General features: G+C 46.8%; 1 protein-coding gene across 2 annotated transcripts in view; it reads right to left on the reverse strand.

The window, feature by feature from the left end:
• LOC140725312 (LIM and senescent cell antigen-like-containing domain protein 1) overlaps positions 1-23,471 on the reverse strand; it is a 198,490-nt gene that overhangs the window by 143,308 nt on the left and 31,711 nt on the right. For both annotated transcript variants that reach the window (XM_073040624.1, XM_073040625.1), the window contains exon 4: positions 3,330-3,450. In XM_073040624.1, the coding sequence (XP_072896725.1) occupies positions 3,330-3,450 (121 nt within the window). The remainder of the gene's footprint in view (positions 1-3,329; positions 3,451-23,471) is intronic.

Raw genomic sequence — 23,471 nt, forward strand, 5'->3', positions numbered from 1 at the left:
CCCTCCCCAACACCCTACACCAACACCATCACACCCCACCCCAACACCCTACACCAACACCATCATACCCCTCCCCAAATCACCCTACACCTGCAATCCTTCACTCATCAACACTCCAAATCAACCCTCCCCCACAACTTGCACCAACAGTGCACCAACACACCATCACACCCCTCCCCAACACCCTACACCAACACTCCATCACAACCCAACCCAACACCCTACACCAACACCATCACACCCCTCTCCAACACCCTACACCAGCACTCCATCACAACCCAACCCAACACTGTACACCAACACACCATCACACCCCTCCCCAACTCCCTACACCAACACACCATCACAACCCAACCCAACACCCTACACCAACACCATCACACCCCTCTCCAACACCCTACACCAACACTCCATCACAACCAAACCCAACACCATACACCAACACACCATTATGCCCCTCCCCAACACCCTACACCAACACTCCATCACAACCCGACCCAACACCGTACACCAAAACACCATCATGCCCCTCCCCAACACCCTACACCAACACCATCACACCCCTCCCCAACTCCCTACACCAACACTCCATCACAACCCAACCCAACACCGTACACCAACACACCATCATGCCCCTCCCCAACACCCTACACCAACACCATCACTCCCCTCCCCAACACCCTACACCAACACTCCATCACACCTCTCCCCAACACACTACACCAACACACCATCATGCCCCTCCCCAACACCATCACTCCCCTCCCCAACACCCTACACCAACACTCCATCACACTCCTCCCCAACACACTACACCAACCCAACACCGTACACCAACACCATCACACCCCTCTCCAACACCCTACACCAACACTCCATCACACCCCTCCCCAACACACTACACCAACACACCATCACACCCCTCCCCAACACCCTACACCAACACTCCATCACAACCCAACCCAACACCGTACACCAACACACCATCATGCCCCTCCCCAACACCCTACACCAACACCATCACTCCCCTCCCCAACACCCTACACCAACACTCCATCACACCTCTCCCCAACACACTACACCAACACACCATCACAACCCAACCCAACACCGTACACCAACACACCATCATGCCCCTCCCCAACACCATCACTCCCCTCCCCAACACCCTACACCAACACTCCATCACAACACAACCCAACACCATACACCAACACACCATCACACCCCTCCCCAACACCCTACACCAACACTCCATCACAATCCAACCCAACACTCTACACCAACACTCCATCACAACCCAACCCAACACCGTACACCAACACACCATCATGCCCCTCCCCAACACCCTACACCAACACCATCACACCCCTCTCCAACATCCTACACCAACACTCCATCACACCCCTCCCCAACACACTACACCAACACACCATCACACCCCTCCCCAACACCCTACACCAACACTCCATCACAACCCAACCCAACACCGTACACCAACACACCATCATGCCCCTCCCCAACACCCTACACCAACACCATCACTCCCCTCCCCAACACCCTACACCAACACTCCATCACACCTCTCCCCAACACACTACACCAACACACCATCATGCCCCTCCCCAACACCATCACTCCCCTCCCCAACACCCTACACCAACACTCCATCACACTCCTCCCCAACACACTACACCAACCCAACACCGTACACCAACACCATCACACCCCTCTCCAACACCCTACACCAACACTCCATCACAACCCAACCCAACACCCTACACCAACACTCCATCACACCCCTCCCCAACACACTACACCAACACTCCATCACAACCCAACCCAACCCCCTACACCAACACTCCATCACACCAGTCCCAGTATTACACCATTGCATTTGACCATTCAGTGTACTGACCTGCCATCTCTGACAATGCGTATTAGAACTCCACAACCCAACTTTCTCAGTGTTGCACCCCAGCCAGTCCATTTAACATCCCTCCACAGACATGGTGTAAAATCAACGTGACACACCCTATCTGTCCCCATACCACCCCAAATCCAGTCCCACTGCCAACTCTCCCCACAACTTCCCAACAATACAGCACGACAACTCTACTGAATTCCCCGCAGCCTCGACTGCAGTCTAGCTACAGTCACAAACAGCCTTTTCAATCAATCAAAGGCAAATGTTCCTTCCCGAGCAGTTGGAGTCAATCACCTGGTATATTTTTTTCTCTTTCTATAACCTCATTGTCCCATCTCACTTTTAGTCCTTACGTAAAACATGTCAGCATCGCTCTACACTTTGTGCATCCTCCACTCCTGCTATTCCATGCATGCAGGGACACTATCAGAGCACTGCATTGTTACCTCGACCCATTGCAGTTTGATCTCCAACCCAGGGGTCCATCAATCTCCTCCTCCAGTCTCCTTCTCCACATCATTAGATTATGAGTTCCTATTGGTCCTCTTGCCCACAAGACCAATTATCCTGTTTATTATCATGGTTTGCATACAATATTTCTGTGAATGATTTTTCTTTTTTTAAACAATATGCGTAGTTCGAGATTATTTTTGTAAAGTACAGATTGACCAATGTTTCTGTGTCTTACAGTTTTTATTATGCCATAAAAGTTCTGTGTGAATAAAAACCGATGGAAGAATGGCAGCACGGAACCTTGCTGGACATCTCATCTAGGCAGGTTTACTGTGCCGTACTGCGCTGAGGCGTTAAACAGAGACACAGTCTATCTGAGTAGCTACAGAAATAAGTGGAAAGCAGGTGTTTTCCGAGGCCTCCAGTCAATACTCACCCCTCTCCACCAAAAACAAACATCTGAGTTCAGATCAGTCAGAAACATGCCCCACTTTTACCCTAGGGGCCATACACTGGCTTGGCAAAGAAAAGAGTACAAGTTCTCCAAGTCAAAAATTAGAACAGAGGCACTGGAAACACTCAGCAGTTCAGGCAGCATACGTGGACAGAGGTACAAGAGTCAGCTTCAAGGGTGGCATATTGGCACAGCTTGATAGCTCCAGTCGCCTACGTTCAATCCTGGCCTCCAGTGCTGTCAGTGTGGAGCCTGGATCTTTTTTTCTGTGACCCCCCCCCCCCCCCCGGGTTTCCTACCAGTTTCTTCCCGTGTCCCAAAAAAGTACTGCTTGGTAAGGTAGCTGGCTACTGCAAGCTGCCTGCAGTATGTATCTGGAAGAGTTGATGGCAATGTGGGAAGAACAGAAGGATTAACCATGGATGGTCGATCTGGCTCCCAAGGCACGGAGAACATTACTTCATGAACATTTTCTTCATCGCCCAATGAACCTACCTGCCCGCATTCTTCACAAAGCCCAAGTCAGCCAAAGCCACCGAGCAAATCTCACAGCAGAAGCAGTCCGGGTGCCAGTTATTATTCATTGCTTTGATGACACGGCCGATGATGAACTCCCCTGGACAGACAGAAGAAAAGCTAATGAAAACCAAAGGGAATGCTGCAACATTGCCACTCAATACCAGCCTTCTCGACCGGCAGTGCTGTCTTCTCTTAGCTTAACTGTCCGAAACAAGTTGAAATCCACTTGCCATTTCTCAGCCCATCTCCCTAACTGATCGGGATCGCTCTGCAATTCAATGTAATCTTCTTCATTATCAATTTAGTACCATCAACAAATCTGTAATTGTGCCATGTGCTTTCATATTGAAGTAATTTACATAAATAATGAATAACAGACAACCCAATACTCCACAGACCACAGGCTTCTGGGGTTGGTGGTAATCTGGAGAAGTTCTCTAGTTGGAGAATCAATCTTCAGCCAGCACCCTCCCTGTTATGTTTTGTAACTGCAAGATGTAAAACTAATTGAAAGAAAAACAAGGGAGCCTGAGAGATGCATGTAAATTTCGATTTACTTTAGTGAGGCAGGCAGTTATGACGTGGTAGTGTAACGATCTATGCCAGTGATGTTGTTGGGGTGGAAGTGGACTCTCTGACGGTGGTGTCTGAAAAGAGGATGCTGTCCAAGTTGCATGCCATCTTGGACAATGACTCCCATCCACTCCATAATGTACTGGTTAGGCACAGGAATACATTCAGCCAGAGACTCATTCCACCGAGATGTAACACTGAGCGTCATAGGAAGTCATTCCTGCCTGTGGCCATCAAACTTTACAATTCCTCCCTCGGAGTGTCAGACACCCTGAGCCAATAGTCTGGTCCTGGACTTATTTCCACTTGGCATGATTAACTTATTATTATTTAATTATTTATGGTTTTATATTGCTATATTTCTACACTATTCTTGGTTGGTGCAGCTGTAATAAAACCCAATTTCCCTAGGGATCAATAAAGTATGTCTGTCATTCACATACATATACTATTTCAGTGAGGTCACATCTCATTCTTCTAAATTGTAGTGAATACAGGCCTAGAGCCTTCAAGCGCTCTTAATATGACAAGTCTTTCAATCCTGGAATCATTCTCATGAACTTCCTTTGAACCCTCTCCAGTTTCAGCACATCTTTTCTTAGATAAGGGGCCCAAAGCTGCTTACAATACTCCAAGTGAGGCCTCTCCGGGGCTTTATGGAGTTTCAACATTACATCCTTGTTTTTGTATTCTAGTCCTCTTGAAATTAATGCTAATATTCAGCCAGAGACTCATTCCACCGAGATGCAATTCAGACAGAGACTCATTCCACCGAGATGAAATTCAGCCAGAGACTCATTCCACCGAGATGCAATTCAGCCAGTGACTCATTCCACCGAGATGCAATTCAGCCAGAGACTCATTCCACCGAGATGCAATTCAGCCAGAGTCTCATTCCACCGAGATGAAATTCAGCCAGAGACTCATTCCACCGAGATGCAATTCAGCCAGTGACTCATTCCACCGAGATGAAATTCAGCCAGTGACTCATTCCACCGAGATGCAATTCAGCCAGTGACTCATTCCACCGAGATGCAATTCAGCCAGAGACTCATTCCACCGAGTTGCAATTCAGCCAGTGACTCATTCCACCGAGATGAAATTCAGCCAGAGACTCATTCCACCGAGATGCAATTCAGCCAGTGACTCATTCCACCGAGATGAAATTCAGCCAGAGACTCATTCCACTGAGATGCAACACTGAGCGCCATAGGAAGTCATTCCTACCTGTGGCCATCAAACTTTACAATTCCTCCCTCGGAGTGTCAGACACCCTGAGCCAATAGTCTGGTCCTGCACTTATTTCCACTTGGTATAATTTACTTATTATCATTTAATTATTTCTAGTTTTATTTTGCTATATTTCTACTCTATTCTTGGTTGGTGCAACTGTAATGAAACCCAATTTCCCTCGGGATCAATAAAGTAAGTCTGTCTGTCTGTCTGTCTGTCTGTCTGTAATATTGCATTTGCTTTCTTCACCACAGACTCAACCTGCAAATTAACCTTTATGGAATCCTGCACAAGGACTCCCAAGTCTCTTTGCACCTCTATTTTTCTGTATTTTCTCTCTATTCAGAAAATAGTCAACCCTTTTATTTCTTCTACCAAAGTGCTTAACCATACACATCAACACTGTAATCCATCGGCCATTTCTTTGCCCATTCTCCTAATTTGTCTAGCAGCTTCTCTACTTCCTCAAAACTACCTGCCCTTCCACCTATCTTCATATTGTGTGAAACAAAGCCATCGATTCCATCATCCAAATCATTGACATTTAACGTAAAGAGAATTAGTTGAAACACAGACCCATGTGGAACACTACTAGTGACTGGCAACCAACCAGACAAGGCTCCCTTTTCTCCCATTCTTTGCTTCCTGCCAATCAGCCACTGCTTTATCCATGCTAGAGTCTTTCCTATAAAACCACGGGCTCATAAATTGCTAAGCAGCTTCATGTATGGCATCTGGTCAAAGGCCTTCTGAGAATTGTTCAGCCAGGCATGCTTTAGACGTTGCAATTTTGCTCATGTTCTCTTTCATTCCTGGCTGTAACTCAATTGTGTCTTGTTCTGCTGTTTCCATTGAAACAGCAATTTCAACTGCTCTTTCAAATGTGAGTTGTGCTTCAGTTAAGAGCCATTTATGAATGCTTTCTTGTAAAATTTCACAAACTAAATGATATCTCAGTGCATCATTAAGTTCATCACTGAACTGAAAATGCTCAGACAATCCCTTCAATTCAGTCACATATGCTGAAATGGACTCCCTTTTGATTCTGTTTATGAAACCTAAAGTAATCTGCAATCAACAATATTCTAAATGTTTCTGCATTACTTTCATGATATAAATAAAGCTCATTTCAGCTGGTTTGGTTGGAGCAGTCAAAGCTTTAAGCAAACTGTATTCCTTCAAACCCAATACACTCTGCAAAATTGGTACTCATTTCTCTTTGCCTATTTCATTTGCTTTAAAACACTGCTCAGTTTGCTTAGTAACAGAATCCAGTTATCTCTTGTGCAGTTGAACACATCTATCTTTCTGATGTATTTGTGAAATTTATGATTATTATCACCCAATATTCACTGTTTATGAACCCACAAATTTAACCGTTTTCTGCCACTTTTTAACTCAATCATCTCGCTACACTTTAGCAGGTAGGTAGTTATCATGGGTTTGTTTAAAACATCCTCATCACCACTGTTATGTTTTGTAACTCCAAAGCATAAAGCTAATGGAAAGAAGAACAAGGGATGCGTGTAAACTTTGTTTTTGCTTTAAGCCAATTGCACTCTTATGCTGCAGTGGATGCCATTCACAGACTTTTACACATAACCCAGAATGAGTCATTTAAACAAAAAAGAATGCTTAATCAAACAATATATTTACAATATTACTGAAATATTAAAAACACAACTCTTCTTCCTATCATTGAGCCAGTTAGGAATCCACTTCACCAGTTTCCCTGAATCCCTTGCAAGCTAATCTTCCAGATCAGCCTACCCTGTTGGTCCTTGTCAAAGGCCTTACTAAAGTCCATAGAAACAACATCAATTGCCCTACCTTCATCTATCCCCTTAGCTATCTCTTCAAAGGATTTGTCAGACATCACCTCCCACACACTAAATCATGTTGACTATTCCTAATCAGGAGTGACAGCAGATTTTGCCCCTCAGAATCCCTCCAGTACCTTCCCTACAGCTGGAGTCAGGCTCACAGGGCTGTAGAACTCTGGCCTGCCCTTGCTGCACTTCTTGAACAATAGGACATCATTCCATTCTTCTGGAACTTCCCCAGCAGCTAATGACAGAAATATCTTTACAAGTGTCTCCACAATTTATCCCCTGGTCTTCCGTATGGTCTGTGGTTACACTTTGCATACCTCAATGCAGATCAGGGCTGGATCATACCAGCCTATCTCATTTCTTTGGCAGCCATATTCTGCTAAGTAACCACCAAGGAGAAATACAGCACATATTACAAAAAACTTCGTCGTCTCCACACAAAGATACCCTAATGGTCATTAGTCTCTCCCTGGACACCCTTTTACTGTTAATATAACTGAAGAACATTTTGGATCAACACTGGCACACCTCAGGGGTGTGTGCTTAGCCCACTGCTCTACTCTCTATATACCCATGACTGTGTGACTAGGCATTGCTCAAATACCAGCTATAAATTTGCTGATGATACAACCATTGTTGGTAGAATCTCAGGTGGTGACAAGAGGACGTACAGGAGTGAGATATGCCAACTAGTGGAATGGTGCCACAGCAACAACCTGGCACTCAACGTCAATAAGATGAATGAGCTAATTATGAACTTCAGGAAGGGTAAGATGAAGGAACACATACCAATCCTCATAGAGGGATCAGAAGTGCAGAGTGTGAGCAGCTTCAAGTTCCTGGGTGTCAAGATCTCTGAGGATCTAATCTGGTCCTAACATATCGATGTAGTTATAAAAAAGCAAGAATGTAGCTATACTTTATTAGGAGTTTGAAGAAATTTGGCATGTCAACAAATACACTCAAAAACTTCTAGTTGTACCATGGAGAGCATTCTGACAGGCTGCGTCACTGTCTGGTATGGAGGGGCTACTGCACAGGACCAAAAAAAGCTGCAGAGGGTTGTAAATCTAGTCAACTCCATCTTGGGTACCAGCCTACAAAGTACCCAGGACATCTTTAGGGAGTGGTGTCTCAGAAAGGCAGCATCCATTATTAAGGACCTCCAGCACCCAGGGCATGCCCTTTTCTCACTGTTACCATCAGGGAGGAGGTACAGAAGCCTGAAGGCACACACTCAGTGATTCTAGAACAGCTTCTTCCCCTCTGCCATCCGATTCATAAATGAACATTTAATCTTTGGACACTACTTCACTTTTTTGTTGATGTACAGTATTTCTATTTTTGCATGTTTTTTTAATCTATTCAATATAAGTAATTGATCTACTTATTTACTTATTTATTTATTCCTTTAATTTTATTTATTTTTTTTCTCTGCTAGATTATGTATTACATTAAACTGCTGCTGCTAAGTTAACAAATTTCACGTCACATGCCGTTGATAATAAACCTGATTCTGATTCTGAGTCTGACAATAGACAATAGGTGCAGGAGTAGGTCATTCAGCCCTTCGAGCCAGCACCGCCATTCACTGTGATCTTGGCTGATCATCCACAATCAGTACCCCGTTCTTGCCTTCTCCCCAAATCCCTTGACTCTGCTATCTTTAAGTGCTCTATCTAACTCTTTCTTGACAGCATCCAGAGAATTGGCCTCCACTGCCTTCTGAGGCAGAGCATTCCACAGATCCACAACTCTCTGGGTGAAAAGGTTTTTCATCAACTCCATTCTAAATGGCCTACCCCTTATTCTTAAACTGTGGCCTCTGCTTCTGGACTCCCCCAACATCGGGAACATGCTTCCTGCCTCCAGTGTGTCCAATCCCTTAATAATCTTACATGTTTTAATCAGATCCCCATTCATCCTTCTAAATTCCAGTGTATACAAGCCCAGTCACTCCAATCTTTCAACATATGACAGTCCCGCCATCCTGGGAATTAACCTCGTGAACCTACGCTGCACTCCCTCAATAGCAAGAATGTCCTTCCTCAGACTTGGAAACCAAAACTGCACACAATATTCCAGGTGTGGTCTCACCAGGGCCCTGTACAACCGCAGAAGGACCTCTTTGCTCCTATACTCAACTCCCCTTGTTATGAAGGCCAACATGCCATTAGCTTTCTTCACTGCCTGCTGTACCTGCATGCTTACTTTTAGTGACTGATGAACAAGGACACCTAGATCTCGTTGTACTTTCCCTTTTCCTAACTTGACACCATTCTGATAGTAATCTGCCTTCCAGTTCTTGCCACCAAAGTGGATAACCTCACATTTATCCACATTAAACTGCATCTGCCATACATTTGCCCACTCACCCAACCTGTCCAAGTCACCCTGCATTCTCATAACATCCTCCTGACATTTCACACTGCCACCCAGCTTTGTGTCATCAGCAAATTTGCTAATGTTACTTTTAATCCCTTCATCTAAATCATTAATGTATATTGTAAATAGCTGCAGTCCCAGCACCGAGCCTTTCAGTACCCCACTAGTCACTGCCTGCCTTTCTGAAAGGAACCCATTAATCCCTACTCTTTGTTTCCTGTCTGCCAATCAATTTTCTATCCATGTCAGTACCCTACCCCCAATACCCTGTGCTCTAATTTTGCCCACTAATCTCCTATGTGGGACCTTATCAAAGGCTTTCTGAAAGTCCAGGTACACTACATCAACTGGCTCTCCCTTGTCCATTTTCATAGTTACATCCTCAAAAAATTCCAGATTAGTCAAGCATGATTTTCCCTATGTAAATCCATGCTGACTTGGACTGATCCTGTTACTGCTATCCAAATATTTCGCTATTTCATCTTTTATAATAGACTCCAGCGTGTGGAGTGAGCTGGGAGCAGAGTGAAGGCTTAAGGGCTTTGGTGCAACAGGCTTAGGTGGAAATGGGTGAGTCAAGGTAGGTTTAATTTTCAATTTTTCCTGTTATTTGAGGAAAGGGGAAGAATGAGTGTGAGGGCAGCTTGTTGTTCTCGATGTCGGATGTGGAAGGTCCTGGAGTCTCCTAGCCTCCCGGACGTCCACATCTGCGCCAGGTGCACTGAGCTGCAGCTCCTAAGGGACCATGTTAGGGAACTGGAGATGCAGCTCGATGATCTTCGTCTGGTCAGGGAGAGTGAGGAGTTGATAGAGAGGAGTTACAGGTAGGTGGTCACACCGGGGCCATGGGAGACAGACAGGTGGGTCACGGTTAGGAGAGGGAAGGGGAAGAGTCAGGCACTAGAGAGTACCCAGTGCCTGTACCACTTGACAATAAGTACTCCTGTTTGAGTACTGTTGGGGGGGACAGCCTACCTGGGGGAAGCAACAGTGGTCGTGCCTCCAGCACAGAGTCTGGCCCTGTGGCTCAGAAGGGTAGGGAAAGGAAGAGGAAGGCAGCAGTAATAGGGGACTCGATAGTTAGGGGGTCAGATAGGCGATTCTGTGGATGCAGTCAGCAGACCCGGATGGTAGTTTCCCCCCTGGTGCCAGGGTCTGAGATGTTACTGATCGCGTCCAAGATATCCTGAAGTGGGAGGGTGAGGAGCCAGAGGTCGTGGTACTTATAGGTACCAATGACATAGGTAGGAAAAGGGAAGAGGTCCTGAAAGGAGAATATAGGGGGTTAGGAAGGGAGTTGAGAAGAAGGACCACAAAGGTTGTAATCTTGGGATTACAGCCTGTGCCACACGACAGTGAGAGTAGGAATGGAATGAGGTGGAGGATAAATGTGTGGCTGAGGGATTGGAGCAGGGAACAGGAATTCAAGTTTCTGGATCATTGGGACCTCTTCTGGGGCAGGTGTGACCTGTACAAAAAGGATGGGTTACACTTGAATCCTAGGGGGACCAATATCCTGACGGGGACATTTGCTAAGGCTACTGGGGAGACTTTAAACTAGAATGGTGGGAATCAGAATGAAGAGACTAGGAGAGAGGAGGTTAGTTCACAAATAGAGAAAGCTAGTAGACAGTGTGTGAGGGAAGATAGGCAGGTGATAGAGAAGGGGAGCGCTCAGACCGAAGATGTAGGGGAGAAGGAAGAAAAAGATAATAAAGTTAATTGCACCGTTAGGGATAAACAGAGAGTAAGAGGTGGAGAATTTCTTAAATGCATTTATTTTAATGCTAGGAGCATTGTAAGAAAGGTGGATGAGCTTAGAGCATGGATTGATACCTGGAAATATGATGTTGTAGCTATTAATGAAACATGGTTGCAGGAGGGGTGTGATTGGCAACTAAGTATTCCTGGATTTTGTTGCTTCAGGTGTGATAGAATCGGAGGGACAAGAGGGGGAGGTGTTGCATTGCTTGTCAGAGAAAATATTACAGCGGTGCTTTGGCAGGATAGATTAGAGGGCTCATCTAGGGAGACTATTTGGGTCAAATTGAGGAATGGGAAAGGTGTAGTAACACTTATAGGGGTGTATTATAGACCACCTAATGGGGAGCGAGAATTGGAAGAGCAAATTTGCAAGGAGATAGCAGATATTTGTAGTAAGCACAAGGTTGTGATTATGGGAGATTTTAATTTTCCACACATAGACTGGGAAGCCCATACTGTAAAAGGGCTGGATGGTTTGGAGTTTGTAAAATGTGTGCAGGATAGTTTTTTGCAGCAATACATAGAGGTACCAACTACAGAAGAGTCGGTGTTGGATCTCCTGTTAGGGAATGAGATAGGTCAGGTGACGGAGGTATGTGTTGGGGAGCACTTCGGGTCCAGTGATCACAATGCCATTAGTTTCAGTATAATTATGGAGAAGGATAGGACTGGACCCAAGGTTGAGATTTTTGATTGGAGAAAGGCTAACTTTGAAGAGATGCGAAAGGATTTAGAAGGAATGGATTGGGACAATTTGTTTTATGGGAAGGATGTAATGAAATTGAGGTCATTTAAAGGTGAAATTTTGAGTGTACAGAATTTTTATGTTCCTGTTAGGTTGAAAGGAAAGGTTAAAAGTTTGAGAGAGGCATGGTTTTCAATGGATATCAGAAACTTGGTTTGGAAAAAGAGAGATATCTACAATAAATATAGGCAGCATGGAGTAAATGAGGTGCTCAAGGAATATAAAGAATGTAAAAAGAATTCTAAGAAAGAAATTAGAAAAGCTAAAAGAAGATATAAGGTTGCTTTGGCAAGTAAGGTGAAAATAAATCCAAAGGGTTTCTACAGTTATATTAATAGCAAAAGGATAGTGAGGGATAAAATTGGTCCCTTAGAGAATCAGAGTGGACAGCTATGTGTGGAGCCAAAAGAGATGGGGGAGACTTTGAACAATTTCTTTTCTTCGGTATTCACTAAGGAGAAGGATATTGAATTGTATAAGGCAAGGGTAACAGGTAGGGTAGTTATGGAAACTATGACGATTAAAGAAGAGAAAGTACTGGCGCTTTGAAAGAATATAAAAGTGGATAAGTCTTCGGGTCTAACAGGATATTCCCTAGGACCTTGAGGGAAGTTAATGTAGAAATAGCAGGGGCTCTGACAGAAATATCTGAAATGTCATTTGAAACGTGGGTGGTGGCGGAGGATTGTCATATTGTTCTGTCATGGTCTGGTCCGTGATGTCCGCGTTCCGGCTCACGGTCCGGTCCGAGGACTCCAGACTCCGGGTCTTCTGGCTGTCCCTTGTCTCATTTAGGCTTAATCATAGGCACCTGATTCCCATCTTGGGGCCTGGAATATAACTGGCCCTGGATTTGAGGCTGGTTGCTGGTTCGTCTCGTCAGTATCCTGTCCTTGTCTCGGTGTGGGGTTCGTCTCGTCAGTATCCTGTCCTTGTCTCTGTGGGGTTTGTCTCGTCAGTATCCTGTCCTTGTCTCTGTGGGGTTTGTCTCGTCAGTATCCTGTCCTTGTCTCTGTGGGTGTCGTCTCGTCGGTATCCAGTCCTTGTCTCTGTGGGGTTTGTCTCATCAGTATCCTGTCCTTGTCTCTGTGGGGTTTGTCTCGTCAGTATCCTGTCCTTGTCTCTGTGGGGTTCATCTTGTCAGTATCCTGTCCTTGTCTTGTTGGGGTTTGTCTCGTCAGTATCCTGTCCTTGTCTCGTTGGGGTTTGTCTTGTCAGTATCCTGTCCTTGTCTCTGTGGGGTTTGTCTCGTCAGTATCCTGTCCTTGTCTCTGTGGGGTTCGTCTTGTCAGTATCCTGTCCTTGTCTCTGTGTGGGGTTTGTCTCGTCAGTATCCAGTCCTTGTCTCTGTGTGGGTTCATCCCGTCGGTATCCTGTCCTTGTCTCTGTGTGGGTTCATCCCGTTGGTATCCTGTCCTTGTCTCTGTGGGGTTTGTCTCGTCAGTATCCTGTCCTTGTCTCTGGGTGGGTTCGTCTCGTCAGTATCCAGTCCTTGTCTCTGTGGGGTTCGTCTCGTCAGTATCCAGTCCTTGTCTCTGTGGGGTGTCGTCTCGTCAGTATCCTGTCCTTGTCTCTGTGGGGTTCGTCCCATTGGTATCCAGTCCTTGTCTCTGTGTGGGTTCGTCCCGTCGGTATCCAGTCCTTGTCTCTGTGGGGTTTGTCTCGTCAGTATCCAGTCCTTGTCTCTGGGTGGATTCGTCCCGTCGGTATCCTGTCCTTGTCTCTGTGGGGTTTGTCTCGTCAGTATCCTGTCCTTGTCTCTGTGGGGTTTGTCTCGTCAGTATCCTGTCCTTGTCTCTGTGTGGGTTTGTCCCGTCAGTATCCTGTCCTTGTCTCTGTGGGGTTCGTCTCGTCAGTATCCTGTCCTTGTCTCTGTGGGGTTCGTCTCGTCAGTATCCTGTCCTTGTCTCTGGGTGGATTCGTCCCGTCAGTATCCTGTCCTTGTCTCTGTGGGGTTCGTCTCGTCGGTATCCTGTCCTTGTCTCTGTGTGGGTTCGTCCCGTCGGTATCCAGTCCTTGTCTCTGTGGGGTTTGTCTCGTCAGTATCCTGTCCTTGTCTCTGTGGGGTTCGTCTCGTCAGTATCCTGTCCTTGTCTCTGGGTGGATTCGTCCCGTTGGTATCCAGTCCTTGTCACTGTGGGGTTTGTCTCGTCAGTATCCAGTCCTTGTCTCTGTGGGGTAGACAGGCTGTCCTTGCCATTACCCTATGGTGGGATCTGTCCCTCCTGGTCCTTGCCTCCGTTGGGTAAGTCAGGCCATCATTGCCGTTACCCTGAGGCTGGACTGTTATCTTCTTTCATTCCGAAGCCCTGCCCTGCAAACTGCGTCTGGAGCCCTGCATCACCTCACCTTGCCTCTGCCTGGAGCCTTGCCCCCTCACCCCCGCCTGTGTCTGGAGCCTTGACCCCTCACCCCCGCCTGTGTCTGGAGCCTTGCCCTGTTTGGAACAGTCTGTCCACGTCCACGCCTTCACTAGGTAGGTCCGGCCATTTTGCTGCTACGTAGAGTTGGGAACTGTCTCGTCATGTTCAACGTTCTGTGTAATGAGTCCCTACAAGGATGAGTGCCAGGAGCGAGTTCGGTGGGAAGGGATGGGGGGGGATGAATGGACAAGGGAGTTGCGTAGGGAGTGATCCCTGCAGAAAGCAGAAAGGTGGGGGAGGGAAAGATGTGCTTGGTAGTGGGATCCCGTTGATAAGGGCGGAGCTGTTGTTGTCTGGCGTACTGACCTCTACCTGGCCGAGGCACAGCGACAACTCTCTGATACCTCCTCTTATTTACCCCTTGATCATGACCCCACTATGGAGCACCAGGCCATTGTCTCCCATACCATCACCAACCTTATCAGCTCTGGGGATCTCCCATCCACTGCCACCAACCTCATAGTTCCCACACCCCGCACTTCCCGTTTCTACCTCCTACCCAAGATCCACAAACCTGCCTGTCCAGGTAGATCTGTTGTCTCAGCTTGCTCCTGCCCCACTGAACTCATTTCTGCATACCTTGACACTGTCTTATCCCCCCTTGTTCAATCTCTTCCCACCTATGTTCGTGACACATCTCACACTTTGAATTTTTTCAATGATTTTAAGTTCCCTGGCCCCCACCGTCTTATTTTCACCATGGATGTCCAGTCCCTATATACCTCCATCCCCCACCAGGACGGTCTCAAAGCTCTTCGCTTCTTTTTGGATTCTGGACCTAACCAATTCCCCTCTACCACCACTCTCCTCCGTCTAGCGGAATTAGTTCTGTTATGACCTCGGCCCCCTCCTTTGTGAGAATCGCAAGAGCCCTAGTCAAGGGGGGGTCAACTGACCCAAGAGGGGAGAGACGTGCTGAATAGACACAGGAAATGGGAGAGAGAGAGGGAGACGTGCGGAAGACCACGTTCTCCCGAGAAGCAGAATAAAGGCGACATTGACTATTGTCTCATGGAGACCACGTGAAAAGCCCTCGGGCAAAGTGGGCTGGTTGAGAGAGAGATCGCATCACCTGCAACCTGATTGACACCTGCGATCCCGTGAAGAAGTATAAAGGAGGGTCTGAGGGGGGACAACCCTCAGACGCACCAAGGAGACACCAAGGAGGCACGATACCGATTCCCATGGGAGCGGGAAGCCATTTTGAAGGAAGCCGCGTGCATTAGATTCCAAATTTTGAATCTGTGGCTAGAACCAACGGAAGACCGCTTTTAACTAACAACGGGGAAGCCTGCTCCCCTGATTCCAAGGATTTGCTCTGTAAAGACAACGGGCAAGTGTTTATCCTTTCTCAACCATCTCTCTCTCTCCACAACGTGAAACCCCAGCGGTTCCCAAAAGAGAAAAGCCTGCAGACTTCTGAGTGACTCTTTATATTTCAATTGGACTCAGTATTACCCCCTAGACAACTATAGAGCTTATTTCTGATTGATTATTATTACACCGGTATTTTAGATTGAGTTTTGACAATGTATATGATCTGAATGTTTTGTATTAACCATATGTTTGTGCCCCTTTTTGAATAAAACGTTTGAAAATAGTAGCATCCGACTCAGCTGATCCCACTATCTTTGCTGGTAAGTTACCTGGTTACGAGGTTACGTAACAGTTCTTACACTCAATAATTTCTCCTTTGGCTCCTCCCACTTCCTCCAAACCAAGGGTGTAGCCATGGGCACCCGTATGGGTCCCAGTTATGCCTGCCTTTTTGTTGGCTTTGTGGAACAGTCCATGTTCCAAGTCTCCATGGGTATCCGTACCCCTCTTTACCGTCACTACACTGACGACTGCATTGGTGCTGCCTCCTGCACACATGCTGAGCTCGTTGACTTCATTAACTTTGCCTCCAACTTTCACCCTGCCCTCAAATTTACCTGGTCCATTTCTGACACCTCCCTCCCCTTTCTTGATCTTTCTGTCTCCATCTCTGGAGACGGCTTATCTATTGATATCTACTATAAGCCTACTGACTCTCACAGCTACCTGGACTATTCCTCTTCCCACCCTGTCTCTTGCAAAAATGCTATCCCCTTCTCACAATTCCTCCGTCTCCGCCGCATCTGCTCTCAGGATGAGGCTTTTCATTCCAGGATGAAGGAGATGTCTTCCTTTTTTAAACAAAGGGATTCCCTTCTTCCACCATCAACTCTGCTCTCAAAAGCATCTCTCCCATTTCCCGCACATCTGCCCTCACCCCATCCGCCCGCCACCCCACTCGGGATAGGGTTCCCCTTGTCCTCACCCACCACCCTACCAGCCTCCGGATCCAATGTATAATTCTCTGTAACTTCCGCCACCTCCAACGGGATCCCACTGCCAAGCACATCTTTCCCTCCCCCCTCTTTCTGCTTTCCGCAGGGATCGCTCCCTACGCGACTCCCTTGTCCACTCGTCCCCCCCATCCCTTCCCACCGATCTCCCTCCTGGCACTTATCCTTGTAAGCGGAACAAGTGCTACACCTGCCCTTACACTTCCTCCCTCACCACCATTCAGGATCCCAGACAGTCCTTCCAGGTGAGGCGACACTTCACCTGTGAGTCGGCTGGTGTGGTAGATAGATAGATAGATAGATTATTCATCCCCATGGGGAAATTCAACTTTTTTTCCAATGTCCCATACACTTGTTGTAGCAAAACTAATTACATACAATACTTAACTCAGTAAAAAATATGATATGCATCTAAATCACTATCTCAAAAAGCATTAATAATAGCCTTTAAAAAGTTCTTAAGTCCTGGCGGTTGAATTGTAAAGCCTAATGGCATTGGGGAGTATTGACCTCTTCATCCTGTCTGAGGAGCATTGTATCGATAGTAACCTGTCGCTGAAACTGCTTCTCTGTCTCTGGATGGTGCTATGTAGAGGATGTTCAGAGTTTTCCATAATTGACCGTAGCCTACTCAGCGCCCTTCGCTCAGCTACCGATGTTAAACTCTCCAGTACTTTGCCCACGACAGAGCCCGCCTTCCTTACCAGCTTATTAAGACGTGAGGCGTCCCTCTTCTTAATGCTTCCTCCCCAACACGCCACCACAAAGAAGAGGGCGCTCTCCACAACTGACCTATAGAACATCTTCAGCATCTCACTACAGACATTGAATGACACCAACCTTCTAAGGAAGTACAGTCGACTGTGTCCGGTGCTCCCGGTGTGGCCTTTTATATATTGGTGAGACCCAACGCAGACTGGGAGACCGTTTCGCTGAACACCTACGCTTGGTCCGCCAGAGAAAGCAGGATCTCCCTGAGGCCACACATTTTAATTCCACGTCCCATTCCCATTCTGATATGTCTATCCATGGCCTCCTCTACTGTCAAGATGAAGCCACACTCAGGTTGGAGGAACAACACCTTATATACCGGCTGAGTAGCCTCCAACCTGATGGCATGAACATTGATTTCTCTAACTTCCATTAATGCCCCTCCTCCCCTTCTTACCCCATCCCTGACATATTTAGTTGTTTGCCTGTTCTCCATCTCCCTCTGGTGCTCCCCCCTCCCCCTTTCTTTCTCCCGAGGCCTCCCGTCCCATGATCCTTTCCCTTCTCCAGCTCTGTATTACTTTCGCCAATCACCTTTCCAGCTCTTAGCTTCATCCCACCCCTTCCGGTCTTCTCCTATCATTTCGCATTTCCCCCTCCCCCCCACTACTTTCAAATCTCTTACTACCTTTCCTTTCAGTTAGTCCTGACGAAGGGTCTCGGCCCGAAACGTCGACAGTGCTTCTCCTTATAGAGGCTGCCTGGCCTGCTGTGTTACACCAGCATTTTGTGTGTGTTGCTTGAATTTCCAGCATCTGCAGATTTCCTTGTGTTTGCTCTTTAAATTGAGTATAGGAGTTGGGATGTAATGTTAAAATTGTACAAGGCATTGGTGAGGCCAAATTTGGAGTATTGTGTACAGTTCTGGTCACCGAATTACAGGAATGATGTCAACAAAATAGAGAGAGTACAGAGGAGATTTACTAGAATGTTACCTGGGTTTCAGCACCTAAGTTACAGAGAAAGGTTGAACAAGTTAGGTCTTTATTCTTTGGAGTGTAGAAGGTTGAGGGGGGACTTGATAGAGGTATTTAAAACAATGAGGGGAATAGATAGAGTTGACATGGATAGGCTTTTTCCATTGAGAGTAGGGGAGATTCAAACAAGAGGACATGAGTTGAGAGTTAAAGGGCAAAAGTTTAGGGGTAACACGAGGGGGAACTTCTTTACTCAGAGAGTGGTAGCTGTGTGGAACGAGCTTCCAGTAGAAATGGTAGAGGCAGGTTCAATATTGTCATTTAAAAAAATATTGGATTTTATTCATTCTGACGAAGGGTCATTCAAAAATATTCATTCTGACGAAGGGTCTCGGCCTGAAATGCTGACTGCTCGTTTCCACGGATTCTGCCCAACTTGCTGAGTTCCTCCAGTGTGTTGTACATGTTGATTTGACCACAGCATCTGCAGTGTACTTTGAGTCTACCCAACACCATTTTCTGCCTAATGTGAATTTCCTTCAGTTCCTCCATTACCCTAGGTCCTCTAGCCACTATTACATCTGGGAGATTGTTTGTGTTTTCTCTAGTGAAGACAGATCCAAAGTAAGTGTTCAATTCGTCTGTCTTTTCCTTGTTCCCCATAATAAATTCACCCGTTTCTGTCTTCAAGGGCCCAACTTTGACCTTAACTAATTTTTCCCTCTTCAAATACCTAAAGAAGCTTTTACTATCCTCCTTTATATTCTCGGCTAGCTTACCCTAGTATCTCATCTTTTCTCCCCATATTGCCTTTTTAGTTATCTTCTGGAATAATATTTAACAATGCATTGCCAAATCTATTTCATACCCTCTTGTTCTCTTGATTTCCCTCTTAATATTGAAGTAGTAAAATGGATTCAACAGTGGCTGGATGGGAGATGCCAGAGAGTAGTGGTGGATAACTGTTTGTCAGGTTGGAGGCCGGTGACTAGTGGTGTGCCTCAGGGATCTGTACTGGGTCCAATGTAGTTTGTCATCTACATTAATGATTTGGATGATGGGGTGGTAAATTGGATTAGTAAGTATGCAGATGATACTCAGATAGGTGGCGTTGTGGATAATGAAGTAGGTTTTCAAAGCTTGCAGAGAGAGAGATTTAGGCCAGTTAGAAGAGTGGGCTGAAAGATGGCAGGTGGAATTTAATGCTGATAAGTGTGAGGTGCTACATTTTGGTAGGACTAATCAAAATAGGACATACATGGTAAATGATAGGGCATTGAGGAATGCAGTAGAACAGAGTGATCTAGGAATAATGGTGCATAGTTCCCTGAAGGTGGAATCACATGTGGATAGGGTGGTGAAGAAAGCTTTTGGTATGCTGGCCTTTATAAATCAGAGCATTGAGTATAGGATAACACACACAATATACTGGTGGAACACAGCAGACCAGGCAGCCTCTATAGGGAGAAGCACTGTCGACGTTTTGGGCCGAGACCCTTCGTCAGGACTAACTGAAAGGAGAGGTACTAAGAGATTTGAAAGTAGTGGGTGGAGGGGGAAATGCGAAATGATAGGAGAAGACCGGAGGGGGTGGGATGAAGCTAAGAGCTGGTGATGGGCAGAGAGAGAGAAAAAAAAAATCTAAATATGTCAGGGATGGGGTAAGAAGGGGAGGAGGGGCATTAACGGAAGTTAGAGAAGTCAACGTTCATGCCATCAGGATGGAGGCTACCCAGCCGGTATATAAGGTGTTGTTCCTCCAACCTGAGTTTGGATTCATTTTGACACTAGAGGAGGCCATGGATAGACATATCAGAATGGGAACGGGATGTGGAATTAAAATGTGTGACCACTGGGAGATCCTGCTTTCTCTGGCGGACCGAGCATAGGTGCTCAGCGAAACAGTCTCCCAGTCTGCGTCTGTACAGTGTGGATTGTAGAGCAGGGATAGTACAGTGTGGATTGTAGAGCAGGGATTGTACAGTGTGGATTGTAGAGCAGGGATTGTACAGTGTGGATTGTAGAGCAGGGATATTACAGTGTGGATTGTAGAGCCGGGATTGTACAGTGTGGATTGTAGAGCCGGGATTGTACAGTGTGGATTGTAGAGCCGGGATCGTACAGTGTGGATTGTAGAGCAGGGATTGTACAGTGTGGATTGTAGAGCCGGGATTGTACAGTGTGGATTGTCGAGCCGGGATTGTACAGTGTGGATTGTCGAGCCGGGATTGTACAGTGTGGATTGTAGAGCCGGGATCGTACAGTGTGGATTGTAGAGCAGGGATTGTACAGTGTGGATTGTAGAGCCGGGATTGTACAGTGTGGATTGTCGAGCCGGGATTGTACAGTGTGGATTGTAGTGCCGGGATTGTACAGTGTGGATTGTAGAGCCGGGATTGTACAGTGTGGATTGTAGAGCAGGGATATTACAGTGTGGATTGTAGAGCAGGGATTGTACAGTGTGGATTGTAGAGCAGGGATTGTACAGTGTGGATTGTAGAGCCGGGATTGTACAGTGTGGATTGCCGAGACGGGATTGTACAGTGTGGATTGTAGAGCAGGGTTTGTACAGTGTGGATTGTCGAGCCGGGATTGTACAGTGTGGATTGTAGAGCCGGGATTGTACAGTGTGGATTGCAGAGCCGGGATTGTACAGTGTGGATTGCAGAGCCGGGATCGTACAGTGTGGATTGTAGAGCAGGGATTGTACAGTGTGGATTGTAGAGCCGGGATTGTACAGTGTGGATTGTAGAGCAGGGATTGTACAGTGTGGATTGTAGAGCCGGGATTGTACAGTGTGGATTGTAGAGCCGGGATTGTACAGTGTGGATTGTAGAGCCGGGATTGTACAGTGTGGATTGTAGAGCAGGGATATTACAGTGTGGATTGTAGAGCAGGGATTGTACAGTGTGGATTGTAGAGCCGGGATTGTACAGTGTGGATTGTAGAGCCGGGATTGTACAGTGTGGATTGCCGAGACGGGATTGTACAGTGTGGATTGCCGAGACGGGATTGTACAGTGTGGATTGTAGAGCAGGGATTGTACAGTGTGGATTGTAGAGCAGGGTTTGTACATTGTGGATTGTAGAGCAGGGTTTGTACATTGTGGATTGTAGAGCAGGGTTTGTACAGTGTGGATTGCAGAGCAGGGTTTGTACAGTGTGGATTGTAGAGCCGGGATTGTACAGTGTGGATTGTAGAGCAGGGATAGTACAGTGTGGATTGTCGAGCAGGGATTGTACAGTGTGGATTGTCGAGCAGGGATTGTACAGTGTGGATTGTCGAGCCGGGATTGTACAGTGTGGATTGTCGAGCCGGGATTGTACAGTGTGGATTGTCGAGCCGGGATTGTACAGTGTGGATTGTAGAGCCGGGATCGTACAGTGTGGATTGTAGAGCCGGGATCGTACAGTGTGGATTGTAGTGCCGGGATCGTACAGTGTGGATTGTCGAGCCGGGATCGTACAGTGTGGATTGTCGAGCCGGGATTGTACAGTGTGGATTGTCGAGCAGGGATCGTACAGTGTGGATTGTCGAGCAGGGATCGTACAGTGTGGATTGTAGAGCAGGGATTGTACAGTGTGGATTGTAGTGCAGGGATTGTACAGTGTGGATTGTAGAGCCGGGATCGTACAGTGTGGATTGTCGAGCCGGGATTGTACAGTGTGGATTGTCGAGCCGGGATTGTACAGTGTGGATTGTAGAGCAGGGATTGTACAGTGTGGATTGTCGAGCCGGGATTGTACAGTGTGGATTGTCGAGCCGGGATTGTACAGTGTGGATTGTCGAGCCGGGATTGTACAGTGTGGATTGTAGTGCCGGGATCGTACAGTGTGGATTGCAGAGCCGGGATTGTACAGTGTGGATTGTAGAGCCGGGATTGTACAGTGTGGATTGTAGAGCCGGGATTGTACAGTGTGGATTGTAGAGCCGGGATTGTACAGTGTGGATTGTAGAGCAGGGATTGTACAGTGTGGATTGTCGAGACGGGATCGTACAGTGTGGATTGTAGAGCAGGGATTGTACAGTGTGGATTGTAGAGCCGGGATATTACAGTGTGGATTGTAGAGCAGGGATAGTACAGTGTGGATTGTAGAGCAGGGATAGTACAGTGTGGATTGTAGAGCCGGGATTGTACAGTGTGGATTGTAGAGCCGGGATTGTACAGTGTGGATTGTAGAGCAGGGATAGTACAGTGTGGATTGTAGAGCCGGGATTGTACATTGTGGATTGTAGAGCAGGGTTTGTACAGTGTGGATTGTAGAGCCGGGATTGTACAGTGTGGATTGTCGAGCCGGGATTGTACAGTGTGGATTGTAGTGCCGGGATTGTACAGTGTGGATTGTCGAGCCGGGATTGTACAGTGTGGATTGTCGAGCCGGGATTGTACAGTGTGGATTGTAGAGCAGGGATTGTACAGTGTGGATTGTAGTGCCGGGATCGTACAGTGTGGATTGTAGAGCCGGGATCGTACAGTGTGGATTGTAGAGCCGGGATTGTACAGTGTGGATTGTAGAGCCGGGATTGTACAGTGTGGATTGTAGAGCCGGGATTGTACAGTGTGGATTGTAGAGCTGGGATTGTACAGTGTGGATTGTAGAGCCGGGATTGTACAGTGTGGATTGTAGAGCTGGGATTGTACAGTGTGGATTGTAGAGCCGGGTTTGTACAGTGTGGATTGTAGAGCTGGGATTGTACAGTGTGGATTGCCGAGACGGGATTGTACAGTGTGGATTGCCGAGACGGGATTGTACAGTGTGGATTGTAGTGCAGGGATTGTACAGTGTGGATTGTCGAGCCGGGATCGTACAGTGTGGATTGTCGAGCCGGGATTGTACAGTGTGGATTGTAGAGCTGGGATTGTACAGTGTGGATTGTAGAGCAGGGATAGTACAGTGTGGATTGTAGAGCTGGGATTGTACAGTGTGGATTGTAGAGCTGGGATTGTACAGTGTGGATTGTAGAGCTGGGATTGTACAGTGTGGATTGTAGAGCCGGGATTGTACAGTGTGGATTGTAGAGCAGGGATATTACAGTGTGGATTGTAGAGCAGGGATAGTACAGTGTGGATTGTAGAGCAGGGATAGTAGAGTGTGGATTGTTCAGCAGGGATTGTACAGTGTGGATTGTCGAGCAGGGTTTGAT

Source organism: Hemitrygon akajei, chromosome 3, assembly GCF_048418815.1.
Source record: "Hemitrygon akajei chromosome 3, sHemAka1.3, whole genome shotgun sequence".
Classification (NCBI taxonomy): domain Eukaryota; kingdom Metazoa; phylum Chordata; class Chondrichthyes; order Myliobatiformes; family Dasyatidae; genus Hemitrygon; species Hemitrygon akajei.